The sequence below is a fragment of the Cherax quadricarinatus genome, chromosome 41, assembly GCF_038502225.1.
Source record: "Cherax quadricarinatus isolate ZL_2023a chromosome 41, ASM3850222v1, whole genome shotgun sequence".
Taxonomy (NCBI): Eukaryota; Metazoa; Arthropoda; class Malacostraca; order Decapoda; family Parastacidae; genus Cherax; species Cherax quadricarinatus.
The window spans coordinates 299,165-314,953 of record NC_091332.1 but is presented as its reverse complement, the minus strand read 5'-3'; the positions used below and the strand labels follow the sequence as shown (position 1 = coordinate 314,953).

Sequence of the window (15,789 nt, the reverse complement as noted above, 5' to 3'; positions counted from 1 at the left end):
TTTACACGCTGGCCCTTAGAGAGGCCTAAGAACCCCAGGAAGACGATGTATTACTGATAATACAAACCGAAGAGTCTGGCACGGGTGAGTCAGCGGTAGCTGCTGCCTTAGTTCACCATAATACCAACAGCTATTCCACCTTCATGAGTATCCTAAAATGAGTTATGTAAAGTAAAAGGGCACAAGTGCAACCAATGTGACATTTTTATTATTTATTTATTATCACACTGGCCGATTCCCACCAAGGCAGGGTGGCCCGAAAAAGAAAAACTTTCACCATCATTCACTCCATCACTGTCTTGCCAGAAGGGTGCTTTACACTACAGTTTTTAAACTGCAACATTAACACCCCTCCTTCAGAGTGCAGGCACTGTACTTCCCATCTCCAGGACTCAAGTCCGGTCTGCCGGTTTCCCTGAATCCCTTCATAAATGTTACTTTGCTCACACTCCAACAGCACGTCAAGTATTAAAAACCATTTGTCTCCATTCACTCCTATCAAACACGCTCACGCATGCCTGCTGGAAGTCCAAGCCCCTCGCACACAAAACCTCCTTTACCCCCTCCCTCCAACCCTTCCTAGGCCGACCCCTACCCCGCCTTCCTTCCACTACAGACTGATACACTCTTGAAGTTATTCTGTTTCGCTCCATTCTCTCTACATGTCCGAACCACCTCAACAACCCTTCCTCAGCCCTCTGGACAACAGTTTTGGTAATCCCGCACCTCCTCCTAACTTCCAAATTACGAATTCTCTGCATTATATTCACACCACACATTGCCCTCAGACATGACATCTCCACTGCCTCCAGCCTTCTCCTCGCTGCAACATTCATCACCCATGCTTCACACCCATATAAGAGCGTTGGTAAAACTATACTCTCATACATTCCCCTCTTTGCCTCCAAGGACAAAGTTCTCTGTCTCCACAGACTCCTAAGTGCACCACTCACTCTTTTTCCCTCATCAATTCTATGATTCACCTCATCTTTCATAGACCCATCCGCTGACACGTCCACTCCCAAATATCTGAATACGTTCACCTCCTCCATACTCTCTCCCTCCAATCTGATATTCAATCTTTCATCACCTAATCTTTTTGTTATCCTCATAACCTTACTCTTTCCTATATTCACCTTTAATTTTCTTCTTTTGCACACCCTACCAAATTCATCCACCAATCTCTGCAGCTTCTCTTCAGAATCTCCCAAGAGCACAGTGTCATCAGCAAAGAGCAGCTGTGACAACTCCCACCCTGTGTGTGATTCTTTATCTTTTAACTCCACGCCTCTTGCCAAGACCCTCGCATTTACTTCTCTTACAACCCCATCTATAAATATATTAAACAACCACGGTGACATCACACATCCTTGTCTAAGGCCTACTTTTACTGGGAAAAAATTTCCCTCTTTTCTACATACTCTAACTTGAGCCTCACTATCCTCGTAAAAACTCTTCACTGCTTTCAGTAACCTACCTCCTACACCATACACTTGCAACATCTGCCACATTGCCCCCCTATCCACCCTGTCATACGCCTTTTCCAAATCCATAAATGCCACAAAGACCTCTTTAGCCTTATCTAAATACTGTTCACTTATATGTTTCACTGTAAACACCTGGTCCACACACCCCCTACCTTTCCTAAAGCCTCCTTGTTCATCTGCTATCCTATTCTCCGTCTTACTCTTAATTCTTTCAATTATAACTCTACCATACACTTTACCAGGTACACTCAACAGACTTATCCCCCTATAATTTTTGCACTCTCTTTTATCCCCTTTGCCTTTATACAAAGGAACTATGCATGCTCTCTGCCAATCCCTAGGTACCTTACCCTCTTCCATACATTTATTAAATAATTGCACCAACCACTCCAAAACTATATCCCCACCTGCTTTTAACATTTCTATCTTTATCCCATCAATCCCGGCTGCCTTACCCCCTTTCATTTTACCTACTGCCTCACGAACTTCCCCCACACTCACAACTGGCTCTTCCTCACTCCTACAAGATGTTATTCCTCCTTGCCCTATACACGAAATCACAGCTTCCCTATCTTCATCAACATTTAACAATTCCTCAAAATATTCCCTCCATCTTCCCAATACCTCTAACTCTCCATTTAATAACTCTCCTCTCCTATTTTTAACTGACAAATCCATTTGTTCTCTAGGCTTCCTTAACTTGTTAATCTCACTCCAAAACTTTTTCTTATTTTCAACAAAATTTGTTGATAACAGCTCACCCACTCTCTCATTTGCTCTCTTTTTACATTGCTTCACCACTCTCTTAACCTCTCTCTTTTTCTCCATATACTCTTCCCTCCTTGCATCACTTCTACTTTGTAAAAACTTCTCATATGCTAACTTTTTCTCCCTTACTACTCTCTTTACATCATCATTCCACCAATCGCTCCTCTTCCCTCCTGCACCCACTTTCCTGTAACCACAAACTTCTGCTGAACACTCTAACACTACATTTTTAAACCTACCCCATTCCTTTTCGACCCCATTGCCTATGCTCTCATTAGCCCATCTATCCTCCAATAGCTGTTTATATCTTACCCTAACTGCCTCCTCTTTTAGTTTATAAACCTTCACCTCTCTCTTCCCTGATGCTTCTATTCTCCTTGTATCCCATCTACCTTTTACTCTCAGTGTAGCTACAACTAGAAAGTGATCTGATATATCTGTGGCCCCTCTATAAACATGTACATCCTGAAGTCTACTCAACAGTCTTTTATCTACTAATACATAATCCAACAAACTACTGTCATTTCGCCCTACATCATATCGTGTATACTTATTTATCCTCTTTTTCTTAAAATATGTATTACCTATAACTAAACCCCTTTCTATACAAAGTTCAATCAAAGGGCTCCCATTATCATTTACACCTGGCACCCCAAACTTACCTACCACACCCTCTCTAAAAGTTTCTCCTACTTTAGCATTCAGGTCCCCTACCACAATTACTCTCTCACTTGGTTCAAAGGCTCCTATACATTCACTTAACATCTCCCAAAATCTCTCTCTCTCCTCTGCATTCCTCTCTTCTCCAGGTGCATACACGCTTATTATGACCCACTTCTCGCATCCAACCTTTACTTTAATCCACATAATTCTCGAATTTACACATTCATATTCTCTTTTCTCCTTCCATAACTGATCATTTAACATTACTGCTACCCCTTCCTTTGCTCTAACTCTCTCAGATACTCCAGATTTAATCCCATTTATTTCCCCCCACTGAAACTCTCCTACCCCCTTCAGCTTTGTTTCGCTTAGAGCCAGGACATCCAACTTCTTTTCATTCTTTATTGTGGCAACAAAACAACGGCAGCTTCACCATCTCTAAAGTCTTAGCAAGAATCCTCCTGAAAACTGTAAACCCTGCCATCACATAGTCTCTTCTTTTAATACTACACAAGCACATTACAGAGGATGAACACTGAAACAGGCTGCCTCTAATTCAACCTCCAACAGAAGTATTTGTTTAACTTATTTTTATATTACCCAAGTAATAGCTTTCATATCCTTTTACTCATGTGCAAATTAATTATATTATTACTGCTACTATAACTTATATTACTACTACCACTAGTATTATTACACCCTCTGTATCCATATATTGTTTGTAACGTTTGACAAAGCTTCTGGAGAGCGAAACGTTGCCACAATAAAAATGTCACATTAGTTGCACTTGTAAGAACATAAGAACGAAGGAACACTGCAGAAGGCCTACTGGCCCATGCGAGGCAGGTCCAAGTCTCCTACCGGCTTAAGCCAATGCACCCAACCTAGTCAGGTCAGGTCACATTGACTTAAGGGAGGAACACGGCAACCGACCTGGTAGCACAAGCTATCAGGTCTAACTCACACCCACCCACATCCACTCATGTATTTATCCAACCTATTTTTAAAGCTACACAACGTTCTGGCCTCTATAACTGTACTTGGGAGTTTGTTCCACTCATCCACAACTCTATTACCAAACCAGTACTTTCCTATATCCTTCCTGAATCTGAATTTTTCCAACTTAAAACCATTGCTGCGAGTCCTGTCTAGGCTAGATATTTTCAGCACACTATTTACATCCCCTTTATTTATTCCTGTCTTCCATTTATACACCTCAATCATATCCCCCCTAATTCTACGTCTTTCTAGAGAGTGCAGATTCAGGGCCCTTAGTCTATCCTCATAGGGAAGGTTTCTGATACATGGGATCAACTTTGTCATCCTCCTTTGTACATTTTCCAGAGAATTTATATCCATTCTGTAATAAGGTGACCAAAACTGTGCAGCATAATCTAAATGAGGCCTAACCAAGGATGTATAGAGTTGAAGAACAACCTGAGGACTCCTATTATTTATGCTTCTTGATATGAAGCCAAGGATTCTATTAGCTTTATTGCGAACACTTATGCACTGTTGTCTTGGTTTCAGATCACTGCTAACCAGAACTCCTAAATCTTTTTCGCAATCCGTAATATTAAGATCTACATTATTTAGTTTATATGTGGCATGGTTATTGTCCTGTCCAACATTTAGAACTTTGCATTTGTCTATATTAAACTGCATCTGCCACTTCTCCGACCACTGCATCAGTCTATTCAAATCTTCCTGGAGTGCTCGAATGTCCTCGTCAGAATGAATTCGACGGCCTATTTTGGTGTCATCGGCAAACTTGCCGATGTCGCTCTTTATGCCCTCATCTATGTCGTTTATGTAGATTGTGAACAGCAGGGGGCCCAACACTGACCCCTGTGGAACACCGCTCGTGACACTTCCCCACTCTGATTTCTCCCCATTTATGCAAACTCTCTGCTGCCTATTTGTCAACCATGCCCCTATCCAGGAAAAAATTTCTCCTCCTATTCCATGTGCTTTAATTTTCCTCAATAGTCTCTGATGTGGGACCCTGTCAAAAGCCTTACTGAAGTCCATATACACAATATCATATTCATTACCATGATCTACCTCCTCAAATACCTTAGTGAAAAAAGTTAATAAATTCGTAAGGCAGGAACGCCCCTTTGTAAAACCATGCTGAGATTCGTTGATTAATTTATGCTTTTCAAGGTGGCTACGAACTGCCTCGGCAATTATTGATTCCATAAATTTTCCCACTATGGAGGTTAGGCTTATTGGTCTATAGTTCGAAGCTAAGGACCTGTCACCTGTTTTGAAAATAGGTATCACATTTGCCATTTTCCACTTATCTGGCACCATGCCAGTTTGTAGTGATATGTTGAAAAGATTAGCCAAAGGTGTGCTAAGCACCTCTTTACATTCCTTTAGAACCCTTGCATACAGTTCATCAGGGCCTGGGGATTTGTTAGGTTTTAATTTATCTATTTGCCTAAGGACCATGTCACTTGTGACCCTAATAGTGCACAGTTTATTATCGTCCTGTTCTACATAATTTATCATTACTGGAATATCGCTGGTATCCTCCTGTGTAAAAACTGAGAGGAAGTATGTGTTAAAAATTCTACACATTTCCTTATCACTGTCAGTGAGCTGACCCGAGGAACTTTTGAGTGGGCCTATCTTGTCCCTGATCTTACTTCTGTATACCTGAAAGAATCCTTTTGGGTTAGTCTTCGATTCTCTTGCAACTTTAACCTCATAATCTCTTTTTGCTTTTCTAATTCCCTTTTTTATTTCTCTCTTTAACTGAATATATCGATTTCTCAATTGCCCCTCTCCTCTTTTGATTTGCCTATATATGCCTCTCTTTTGACCAATCAGATATTTTAATCTATTGTTCATCCATTTAGGATCATTTTTGTTTGATCTGATTTCCCTATTTGGAACATAATTTGACTGAGCAGCTAGAACTATGCCCTGGAAAGCATCATATCGGCAACCATCACCACCTACCTGACCCTTAGTCAGGTCATTCCAGTTCAGCCCACCTAAGTAATTTTTCAGTCCTATGAAATCAGCCAAGCGAAAGTCAGGGACGGAGACTTGATTGCCATTATTAGGGGAATTGTGTTCTTTTACTTCACATATTGTCGGTAATTCTACTAACATTATTACATAAAATGGGTTATCTTGTGAGAAAGACCCAGTTTAGGTGATTTTTCTATGACGAATGAACAAAGTCGAAACCCTACCCAGTGGGTCATATGACTGATGAAATGAAGAGGAGACCCAACAAGTCAATTTCATTTCAGTAAACATACAAATCATTACTCGGTTGACAATGCTCTCGCCTAACACACTGAGTGTCCGTGGTTCAATCCCCGGCATGGGTGGAAACATAAGAACATAAGAACGAAGGAACACTGCAGCAGGCCTACTGGCACATGCGAGGCAGGTCCAAGTCTCCTACCGGCTTAAGCCAATGCCCCAACCTAGTCAGGGCAGGTCACATTCACTTAAGGAACACAACTGACCTAGTAGCACAAGCTAGTCAGGTCCAACTCACACCCACCCACACCCACTCATGTATTTATCTAACCTATTTTTAAAACTACACAACGTTTTAGCCTCAATAACTGTACTTGGGAGTTTGTTCCACTCATCCACAACTCTATTACCAAACCAGTGCTTTCCTATATCCTTCCTGAATCTGAATTTTTCCAACTTAAAACCATTGCTACGAGTCCTGTCTAGGCTAGATATTTTCAGCACGTTATTTACATTGGGCATGTTTATTTACACCTGCTGTCCTTGTTCACCTAGGAGGAAGAAGATACGTGGATGTTAGTCGACTGTTGTGGGTAGCATTCTGGGGGACAAGACTGAAAGGCCTCAATGGTAATAGACAGACAGTCCCCGATGACGCACTGATTTTCTTGGGTTATCCTGGGTGGCTAACCCACCCCAAGGCTAAAAATCCGAACAAATCTTATCTTCAGCAGACTCAACATCTTATTCTAGTATAGCCTACCTTTACATTTAGTTTTCGAGGGAGAGTTTAAAGTCATGATGGCTAACGTGCTCTATCACCACGTACTCTTGGGTAACTGACTGCGTGGCACCTTCGTCATAACTGTCGTTTCCGCTCCAGCAGTAACTTATCATTCTATCTCTGTTGTTTCAACAAGCCCAGGAATTTACTGCTTTTGTATATTTACATATACAGCATGCATAGTGTTTTACAATTCAGCACTTAACTTGTACATACTAAAAATTATTTAGCATACAATTAACCTCCAAAAATACAGCAATCAGGCATGAAATTTACATGCATAGACTATACACAATTGACATTAATAAACTACAAAACTGAATAAAACAAATCGTTCGTTAATCACAATGTATATGAACATCATATCCATTATAATTTCAGGTGCCTAGAGACGGTAGTTTTTTGTTTAATCTTTATTACGTACTCCATACGCATCATATGGGTGCGGATTGTAGTGGCTGTCTCCTGACACTGGTCTGTCAGTGATGACCCGTTAGGACCCCAATGAAAAGGTCACATTGACTTCATTTTGTATGTATGCTCATATTATACAGGTGTCTTCGGTCTTTATAAAAAATTAAATTTGTTTGTATTGTTCATTTGTAAATTGCCCTAAATAAAAACTTACTTCGTGATTAATCACTCTTACACAAATAACCCGCACATAGAAGAGAGGAGCTTACGACGACGTTTCGGTCCGATTTGTTAATCACCCTTGCTGGTGCAGAGTATTATTGGAAATATTAACCAATCACTAGCTTGCTAATGCTATGTACCAGTAGTTAACCTATCACTGGCGTAGTAGTGTTACCGAATACACTCATAGTTAAGCAACCACTGACTTTCTGATGTTATCTGCCCGTGATTCACTATCCCATAGCTTACCGTGATTATATTCTTGGGGAATGGAAGGCAGTCATGCTCGATCAAAGGAAAAGGTCAGGAGCCCTCATCACTGGCGTCAAGTAACGACCATAAGAGGCTTACTGGTGAAATATATCTGCAGATAAGCATTAGCTGGTATACTGGTGCTTTAAACTTGTAGTTAAGCACTCACCAACTTACTGGTGCTATAAATGTGACTGATTATTCGCTGGCCTACCGGTGCTGGGTTTTCACCATCCCATTTTAAAAATACTTTACGTTACCAAGTCAAATATCTTAATGATTACAATCAATAGGATAATAATTATTATATCAGGTTTGAAAACGTTTTTCTTGCCACACTGAGATGTCATCTGCATACCTCAATCATATAGGCATTAAGTGTAACCTGTACTCTATAACAAAACACTCACCTTTCTCTTTAGAAATAACAGGTTCAAGTGGTTCCTTGCCATCCTGTGGATATGATGTCTTCTCAACTACTGAAGAAAGTTTCTTTTCACCTGAGGTGGATGGAGTCTCTTCGGCTTGAGTAGCAGGAGTTTCTTCAACTGGGTAATCAAGAGCTTTCCCAGATGAGGAGGCTGGTGTTTTCACCTCGGGGGAGGTGGAAGTCTTATCAGTCGGAACGCTAAGATCCCTATAAGTTGTGGATAGAGCCTCCTCGTCTGAAAAAGTGATCATTCTTAGTAAGTTTCCTGTATATGTTATTTAATAAATTTATACATTTACTCTTAGTCAAGATCTATCCATCTCACCTAAGATTATTATTTATTATTAAAGATTCGCCGGTATTCTCCCGGCCCGGGCCTTTTCCAAGTGGTGGCCCGGTTTTGGCTCCCTGTCTTGGGAGTGTCTGAGACCTAAGTCTCCCATGGGAGGAGGCACAAGTACCTCCTCATCTTTGGGACCAACTGTCCCCAGGCCTAGCCGCAAGCTAGGCCTCTCTGGTCTGCCATCCCCGCCCCAAGGGGGCGAATGGGAATGACAGGCTTGTGAGCTGCAAGCTCTGGCTCAGGCACCTACCCTGCCCTAGAAGGACTGGGCATGGTGTCGATCCACCTAAGATCTATCCATCTCACCTAAAATAATGTTTCAAGAAATATTCCTTGTTCTAAGGAGAATATATATAGCATCAGGTTTGAAAACGTTTTTCTTGCCACACTGAGATGTCCTAATATTGGTAGAATTGCCGACAATATGTTAAGTAAAAGGACACAAATGCAACATTTTATTGTGGCAACGTTTCGCTCTCCAGGAGCTTTGTCAAGCCGTTACGGCTTGACAAAGCGCCTGGAGAGCGAAATGTTGCCACAATAAAATGTCACATTAGTTGCATTTGTGTCCTTTTACTTAACACACTGCTTACCTCAGTCATATAAGCATTAAGTGTATATCCTAAACACGAAAACAATATTAATTCATATGACTGGATCCGAAATTTTGCCTTGGTAAAAAAATATAAATATCAGTCATTTCATTAAAAAAAATATTTATAAAAACGAATATTGCCACATTAGCATCAGCTGACTCCCCTCATCAGACTACCTGGAGGGTGTCCCGGGGGTCAACGTCCCCGCGGCCCAATTCTTGACCAGGCCTCGCGGTGGATCAGGGCCTAGTCAACCAAGCTGTTACAGAAATATACCTAGTTGGACGAATCTTATTGTGGCTAGCTGGTCCAGTGGCTAACGCGACGGTCTGGAGTTTTGAGACTGATCGCTGGTTCAATCCCGCCCGTGGTATGGTTTGTTTGCAATCGTGTCATTACGATTTCGTGAGTCAAGCAGTTACTGCTAGCTACACGTAGTCCAGTATATGAACCACAGCCCGGCTGATCGGGTACTGACTTTAGGTATCTGTCCAGCTCATTGCAGGTAGCTAGGGGTCTACTGGTAATTCCCCTTATGCCTGGTGGGAGACTGGTGAACAGTCTTTGGCCCCGGACACTTACTGTGTTTTCTCTTAGTGTACTAATGGCGCCCCTACTTTTCATTGGAGGTATGTTGTACCGTCTGTCCAGTCTTTTGCTTTCGTAGGGAATGATTTTTGTGTGCAGATTTGGTACCAGTGAGATGAGTACAGGTCAAGCAACTCCAAGCGTTCCCAGTAATTAAAGCGTTTGACGGAACTTATATGTGCAATAAAGGTTCTCTGCACATTCTCTAGATTTGCGATTTCACCTGCCTTCAATGGAGCTGTTAGTGTACAGCAGTATTCCAGCCTACCTGGAGAGGGTTTCGGGGATCAACGCCCTCGCGGCCCGGTCTGAGACTAGGCCTCATGGTGGATCAGTCTGATCACCCAGACTGTTACTGCTGGCCGCACGCAAGCTGACGTACGAACCACACCCTGGTTGGTCAGGTACTGACTTTAGGTGCCTGTCCAGTGCCTTCAGGAAGACAGCCAGGGGTCTATTGGTAATCCTAGAGAGAACAAGTGATTTAAAAAGAATCATCACTGGTATGGCACCCATTGTTTTAAAGGTTCTCATTATCCATCCCATAATTTTCCTCGTAGATGTGATAGTGACACTGTTGTGATCATTGAAGGCGAGATCCTCTGACATTAACACTCCCAAGTCCTTCACGCTACTTTTTCGCTCTATTATGTGGTTCGAGTTTGTAGTATACTCCGTTCTAGTTATTTCCTTCAGTTTTCCATAACCGAATAGATGAAATTTGTCTTTACTGAACATAATTTTTTCTCCGTTGCCCATTGGAAAACTTAATTTATATCTGATTTTAGATTTACCGTGTCCTCAATGAATGACAGTTTCATGCAGATTCTAGTATCGTCTGCAAAGTATGACCGGTGGTATGGTTTACATCTGTCTATGTCTGATATGAAGATGAGGAACAGGATGGGGGCGAGTACTGTGCCTTGTGGAACAGAGCATTTCATTGTGGCAGCCTCCGACATAATTATGTTTACCATTACTCTTTGTGTTCGACTGGTTAGAAAGTTGAAGATCCATCTGTCCACTTTGCCACTTATCCCTTTAGCATTCATTTTGTGCGTTATTACACCATGAACGCACTTATCAAAGGCTTTGGAAAATTTGTGTATACTACATCTGCATTCTGTTTGTCCTACAGTGCATCAAAGATCATATCATAGTGGTTCAGTAGTTGCGAGAGGCAGGATCACCCTTCTCTAAACACATACTGTCCTGGATTGTTTAAGTGTTGAGAAACCAAGTGATTTGCGATATTGCTTCTCAGAACTCTTTCAAAAATTTTTATGATGTGAGACGTTAAAACTACTGGTTTATAATTCTTCGCTATTGCTGTGCTGCCACCTGTCTCTCCTGAATCCTATATGAATAATTTAACTTAAGCTCAATATCTTCCACTTCCCTAGTCAGTGCTTACTTTCGTATTTCAGATAATCTAGCCTCCTTGAGAAGCTCATTGATTCTTCGCCTTCTCCAGTTTACTTCTTCTCTTCTTTTTTCTTAGGGAAATATGCCTCGAGCACACTTCAGCTGCCAGAAATTGGGTCCTATCAAGGCACTGCTTTGGATCCACGTTATTTAAGATAGTATTTCCCTAACATGTTTCATTTAGGATATGGTTTATTTGATCCCGGTTGATGTTCTTGTTGTTGATGTTGAATTTGGTCAGGATTCCTGTGCATTTAAAGTCTGGACTTCGATTAGATTGTGATCCGAATTAGTTTGATAATGTTTGAATTTTATATTATAGGGAATGAATTAAAATATGCATTCGATATTTTGGATTTACCCTATACTCAGATGAAAGAATGATTTATTTTTAAATACAGTACTCGACTTTTAATTAATAAAGTACTGTACTGTATTCCAGTTTTTAAGTCGATGTTTATGCGTTTGAGTTTATACGTTAAAACAAATTCCATGCTCTCCCACCTTATTGCGTAATGTTAGCTTAAATTACACGCCTGTTTACTTACACTTATCCGTTTTAATCACGGGAATGGGAGTCATTTAGGTTTAATCTGAGGAAAGGAAGCATGCACAATTTCTTCAGTCAAGAGTCCCTCACCAGCACCAAGGCGCCTTCCTTGAGGGATACCTTCAGTTATATTATAAGATTCATGGGAAAGCACTAAACCTAGAGATCATGAAGCGCCAAGGTAAGCGTAGCTCAAATGCCTTTTATATAGATTCTAGAACCTTTCACCAGCATCAACGTTCCTACCTTGATTATTATTATTATAATCAAAAAGACGTTCCTACCTTGAATGGTCAATTAGAGTACAACTATTCTGACAACATTTTGCGTCTTATCATGAGGCTAGGTAAGATTAAGCTAAGTTTAGGTTTTATTTAGCCTAACTAACATGGAAAATAAGTCTTTTCAGCGTCCTTCTGTCAACTTAACCAAGAAATAATTGGCGAACACTATCACGAAAAAGCCTGAATTAAGCTAGTGGTTAAATATTAATTAAACTAACGCTGAAACATACAGCTAGTATGTTTTAATTTGGAAAACATTGTCAAAATAAAACGACGTACTCTAACTAATTTTTACTTGATTTCAAAATATATTTATCATCTACTTTAATTTATGGTATATGGTACTACCAGACATTAATATTGCATTCGTGGTGAGCGCTAAATCCGTAATGGGCGTAACTGGGAAATGGGGATCAATTAGGCTCGATCCAAAGAAATGGAGAGCACTTTCTGGCATCAAAGCAACTCTCGAGTTGATAGATGTGAAATAACGCAGTGATGTCACGGTACAGGAAATGTCACTACCTAACCTAATTTAACCTAGTCAAATCTATAATAGCCTATTCAAGCGCATAACCTATTCAAACCTAACCTAAGCTTATCACTGATGCATTCGCGAAAAAAAAGTTGGGCCACTATACAGAATTCAACATCATGACATGCATAATGAAAGACTCAATACACCCCATACGTGTTACATGATGATACATATTCTATATAAAGTATCGTCCATACTCTCATGTAAAGTATCATTCACAGTCAATAAGATGATGGACACTCTCGAAATATTAAGTCTTACTTTGATTAAGTTTCAGAGGAGCACCCCAGCGAGGATCTTGGAATGTCTGAGAATCTTCAACGTCTTCGTCCCCTCTCTCCACTTTACCTTCAGGTAGATGAGTCACTTTGCACATACGAGGACGATAAAAAATCTCCAGACTACCACTCTGAATGGCACAAAATGCTGTGAAACCAGCAAAGGCGATCCCAGCCATAAGTTTCCGGTTATGCCTCTCTTGTTGTTTCTGGTGATGGCGCTGCCAAGAACCCATTGGTACTGGCATATCTTTCATTGTAGGCCTATAGCTGAACTTCTGGTACCCGCGAACAACTGTTGCACTGCCCAAATGGGTGTCAAGCCTATGTAAAAACTTGAAGGCTCTGGAACAGTATAAATGTGCCCATAACTGGCTAAGCCTCCCCATTCTGTCGTTCACGGTCCGCACTCGAACACCGACTGAGGATTTTCAAACTGTTTAAAGCCTAACAGATTACTATACATAATTAAAGAATACATGCCACTCATTAATAGATTCACACATGATAGAGATGTACCAAATTGTGTCGCAATATTTTTAATAAACATGGAAACGACTCTTCTCGATATTAGTTTTTTTTCGATGTTGCAAATAATTGCATTTCTTTAGTTCCACAAAAGTGGATTCCACAAAAGTGGAACTAAAGAAATGTCAACTTGGCACTACTTAAGGTAGTGTATTAATGCCCTACTTAAATCTATGCCAGATACCCCCCCAGCAATATCACAATTAGCTATTCTGATATTCTTATGTATACTAAAACGTATCGTCGAATGCAAACCACGAAATTATATACAGCCAGCCTGTGATAGTCTTGGCCTAATTAAAATTTCTACACAAAAGATAAAATGTTTAACGACTTATTGGTAACCGTAAATATGGACCATCAAAATTAATGGTTAACAGTTTAGTTAGTTTAATATGTTTATTATGCACCCCATACCCATCCTGTGGGCGGTAGTCAAAAGATTACAGAGGTACATAATTGGTCCAGGGACTGGACTCCAAAGTTTTGATAGCTGAGCAAGTTACAGAGGTAATGAACTCACAATTTACAGCAGGCCTATTATTACGTGTTTACATCTGTAAACATCTAGGTACTTCTGTTTCATATATACTAAAAGCTGTGAATAAAATTAACTAATAGTATAAGGACAGATTTAAGCTCTCAGAACTGATGTAAGATAAAATCCCAAATATGGTGCAAATGTTAGAGCTGCAACGATTATGTATTTGCGTAAAAGATCGTTGATCGACTACTATGTTCCATGTAGTGTATTCTAATGGTTATGATCATAACCATGATTTTTAGAGGTGGGGTGGTAAGCCAGTGAAAGTCCTCGGTCAGATGACCAAAAGCTCTAGCTATGGGTTATCAAATGACTAAGACCCGCATCAGATAACACTTGTCTTGTTTCCTGACAAACATTATACCTACCATTACCATGCTCCAGTTTTAGTCCTGCAACACAGTAGAACCAATGAAAGACTCGAAAAATCACAAAATGAAGCCTGAGAATTATTCTGGGCTGTCTGATAACCATAAAAGTACTTAATATGAGGAAAGAATTAGGTATACCCAGTGCTGCTGATAGAATACGTGAAATCAATGTTAGGGTGACACCGAAGCTACTGCCTGGTGATCAAAACAACGTTGTCTAAAGAATTACTAGATCATAATTTATGATATACATGTAATTGAATTAAGATGTATTCATATATCACATAAAAATGTCTGGACTACATGAACTGTATCACGGTATTTCCCGCCACACTGACAGATAACAGCTTTTGATATCTTGACTCACGAAAGCGTTGTAACACGATTGCAAACAAGTGGGTGGGTGTGAGTTGGACTTGAGTAGCTTGTGCTGCTGGGTCTGGTGCCGTGCTCCTTCCTTGAGTGGAGGTGACCTGACTGGGTGGGTCATTTAGCTAATGGGGGGGGGGGGTCATTGGGCTAATCCGGGGGAAGACATGGACCTGCTCCGCATGGGTCAGTAGGCCTGTTGCAGTGTTCCTTCTTTATGTTCTTAAATCACGGAACGGGTGGGACTTGAACTCATGGTAAATGAGTCCTAAAACTCACAGACCAGTGCACTCTATATGTGGTTAGCGCACTGGTCTGTGAATTTTAGGACTTGCATGCCATGGGTTCAATCCCCACCGTTCCGTGATTTATTAGCTTTTGTTATCGCTATGCCCACCTATCCTCCCAAGAAAGTAACCATGCACAATCCTCGACTTCGATTACTTTCTAAAAACAGTGATCTGGAACACATACACGATTTTAGGACAAAGAATATTATCCCACACTATTTATGAGGATAACTGACTACCCTGACAGTGGGAGGGCAGGAAGTGCTGTTATTGTACACCAGCCTGTTAGTATTATAATACAGAGGTGTATTGGAATTAGTAATTAGGCTTCCACCTTACAAACTGAGCTGTTTGCCATATAGTAGTTGCTCTCATACTTGTGGAAACTACGACCACATACAGTTGAATTATAACTGGCTCTTTTTTTTTTTTTTTTTTTTTTTTTATTCGCCGGTATTCTCCCGGCCCGGGTCTTTTCCAAGTAGTGGTGACCCGGCCTTGGCTCCCTTTCTGGGGAGTATCTCGAGACTTAAGTCTCCCATGGGAGGAGGTACAAGTACCCCCTCATCTTTGGGACCAACTGTCCCCAGGCCTAGCCACATTCCCCGCCCTCACGGGGCTCGTAGGGAGAAGCTAGGCCTCTGGTCTGCCATCTGCCCCGCCCTAAAAGGGCTCGTGGGGATGGCAGTCTTATGAGCTGCAGATGGTAGCAAGCTCAGGCTATCTAACTGGCTCTCTTTCCTCATTACTTTTTTTTTTTTTTTTTTTTTTTTTTAAATAGCCTGAGACCTGAATGTAGCATGCGTGTGTATGAAGCAAGGCACAGGTTTACACAAATTA

The 15,789-nt window shown here is 40.9% G+C and overlaps 1 protein-coding gene across 1 annotated transcript in view; it reads right to left on the bottom strand.

Moving 5' to 3' along the window:
* Window positions 1–13,254, bottom strand: part of LOC128695832 (uncharacterized) — a 134,251-nt gene extending 120,997 nt beyond the window's left edge. Inside the window, exons 1-2 of the mRNA XM_070092861.1 lie at window positions 12,831–13,254; window positions 8,226–8,480 (exon numbers count right to left, since the gene is read on the bottom strand). Of these exons, the coding sequence (XP_069948962.1) occupies window positions 8,226–8,480; window positions 12,831–13,236 (661 nt within the window). The 5' untranslated portion in view covers window positions 13,237–13,254. The remainder of the gene's footprint in view (window positions 1–8,225; window positions 8,481–12,830) is intronic.
* Between the last annotated feature and the right edge of the window lie 2,535 nt (window positions 13,255–15,789).